The sequence below is a fragment of the Lolium rigidum genome, chromosome 7 (assembly GCF_022539505.1).
Source record: "Lolium rigidum isolate FL_2022 chromosome 7, APGP_CSIRO_Lrig_0.1, whole genome shotgun sequence".
NCBI lineage: Eukaryota > Viridiplantae > Streptophyta > Magnoliopsida > Poales > Poaceae > Lolium > Lolium rigidum.
In genome coordinates this window covers 71,275,803-71,277,152 of record NC_061514.1, presented here as the reverse complement: position 1 = coordinate 71,277,152, position 1,350 = coordinate 71,275,803, and the positions used below count along the sequence as shown (strand labels likewise).

The 1,350-nt window shown below is 58.4% G+C and overlaps 1 protein-coding gene across 1 annotated transcript; it reads right to left on the bottom strand.

The window, feature by feature from the left end:
* Positions 1-423: 423 nt before the first annotated feature.
* LOC124671515 (oleosin 16 kDa-like) lies at positions 424-903 on the bottom strand. The gene has a single exon (XM_047207881.1). The coding sequence runs from the start codon at positions 901-903 to the stop codon at positions 424-426; it is 480 nt and encodes a 159-aa protein (XP_047063837.1).
* Positions 904-1,350: the final 447 nt, after the last annotated feature.

Genomic DNA, 1,350 nt, shown 5'->3' with positions numbered 1-1,350 from the left:
AATGAAAATTGCCACGAGCATAGAATACAAGGCATGCAACTACATATGCACTCGCCAAACAACCATCGATTGCAACCGCAGATACTGCTACTGCTAGAACATAGGTACTGCTGCAAAGACATCTAGTGGAGTACTAGGATTTTCGCCGAACTCTGCAATTTATTCATCCTCATCATAAGACACAGCCACACAACACACACCATCCAACATGCAGATCCTCTCACAACCTCGACCAAGAAACATAGTACTAGTACCTCACTCTAGCTAGAAAACTAAACACACACTGGATCGGAAAGCACAACGACACGGCGGTAACGAACGCCGCCGACTAGCTAGCGCTTAAACGTGCTTACTGAGGAGCGCCTGCACACGAAGGCGATGCGTGGACGCACGGGTCCAAGCTCGCGCCACATCCTCGACCTCTTAACCCTGCTGCACCTGCTCGACGCGGTGCTGGGCGGCTTCCTTGATGTCGCGGGCCTTGGAGGCGAGCCTTGCCTTGGCGTGGTCCAGCTGGTCGGCGCCGGGCGGGTGCTTCCCGGTGAGGTACTTGTACATCCACGAGAACACGGACAGCGCCGCGATGCCCAGCCCGCCGGAGGTCACGAACCCGGCCGCCATCAGCGCCAGAGCGATGATCGCCGGCACGATCACCGGGCTGAAGATGACCAGCACGGGCGTGGCCACCGTGAGGGCGATGACGGTGCCGGCCATGATCAGCGCGGACAGCACCAGCATCGACCCGCCGGCCGTGGCCGCCGTCGCGGCCTTCAGGGCGCACATCATGGCCGGCTGCTTCTGCTGGTAGTGCTGCTGCTGCTGGCCATGGTCTCCACCGTAGCCGCGGTCGCCGAAGCCGCTGCCGCCGAGGACGCCCCTGTTGTCTCTGTGGTGGTCTGCCATTGTGCTTACTACAGCTGAGGATTCACTACCGGAGAACGCTAGCTGCGAGTGAAGGTAGCGCCGGGGAGGGGAGTGGGGTTATAGGGCAGAGATAGCGGTGCATGGGGTTACGTGGAGGCCTGGAGCCGCGTGGGACGCATGCGGGCACTCATGTCGGGTGCGCGGCGACACCTGCCCTCCTCGGCGATACATACGAGGTTGTGGCCGTTCGATCCGCCGCTGGTTAGGCGGTTCCAGGGCTGGATCTGCATTCTCTACATTGTCGTGGTACATCGGCCCGTAGTTTGATCGCCAGCCATGATGCAAGCGTCGGTTGATTGAAATGTGCCCAAAGTCCATCGTCAGCTCAGCTTAATGGGCCGGGCCCTCGTCCAGAGATACAAGGTAACAAGCAAAAAAAATTGTGATCGAACAGGTAACAAGCAAATTGAAAAGGTATTCCAAAAA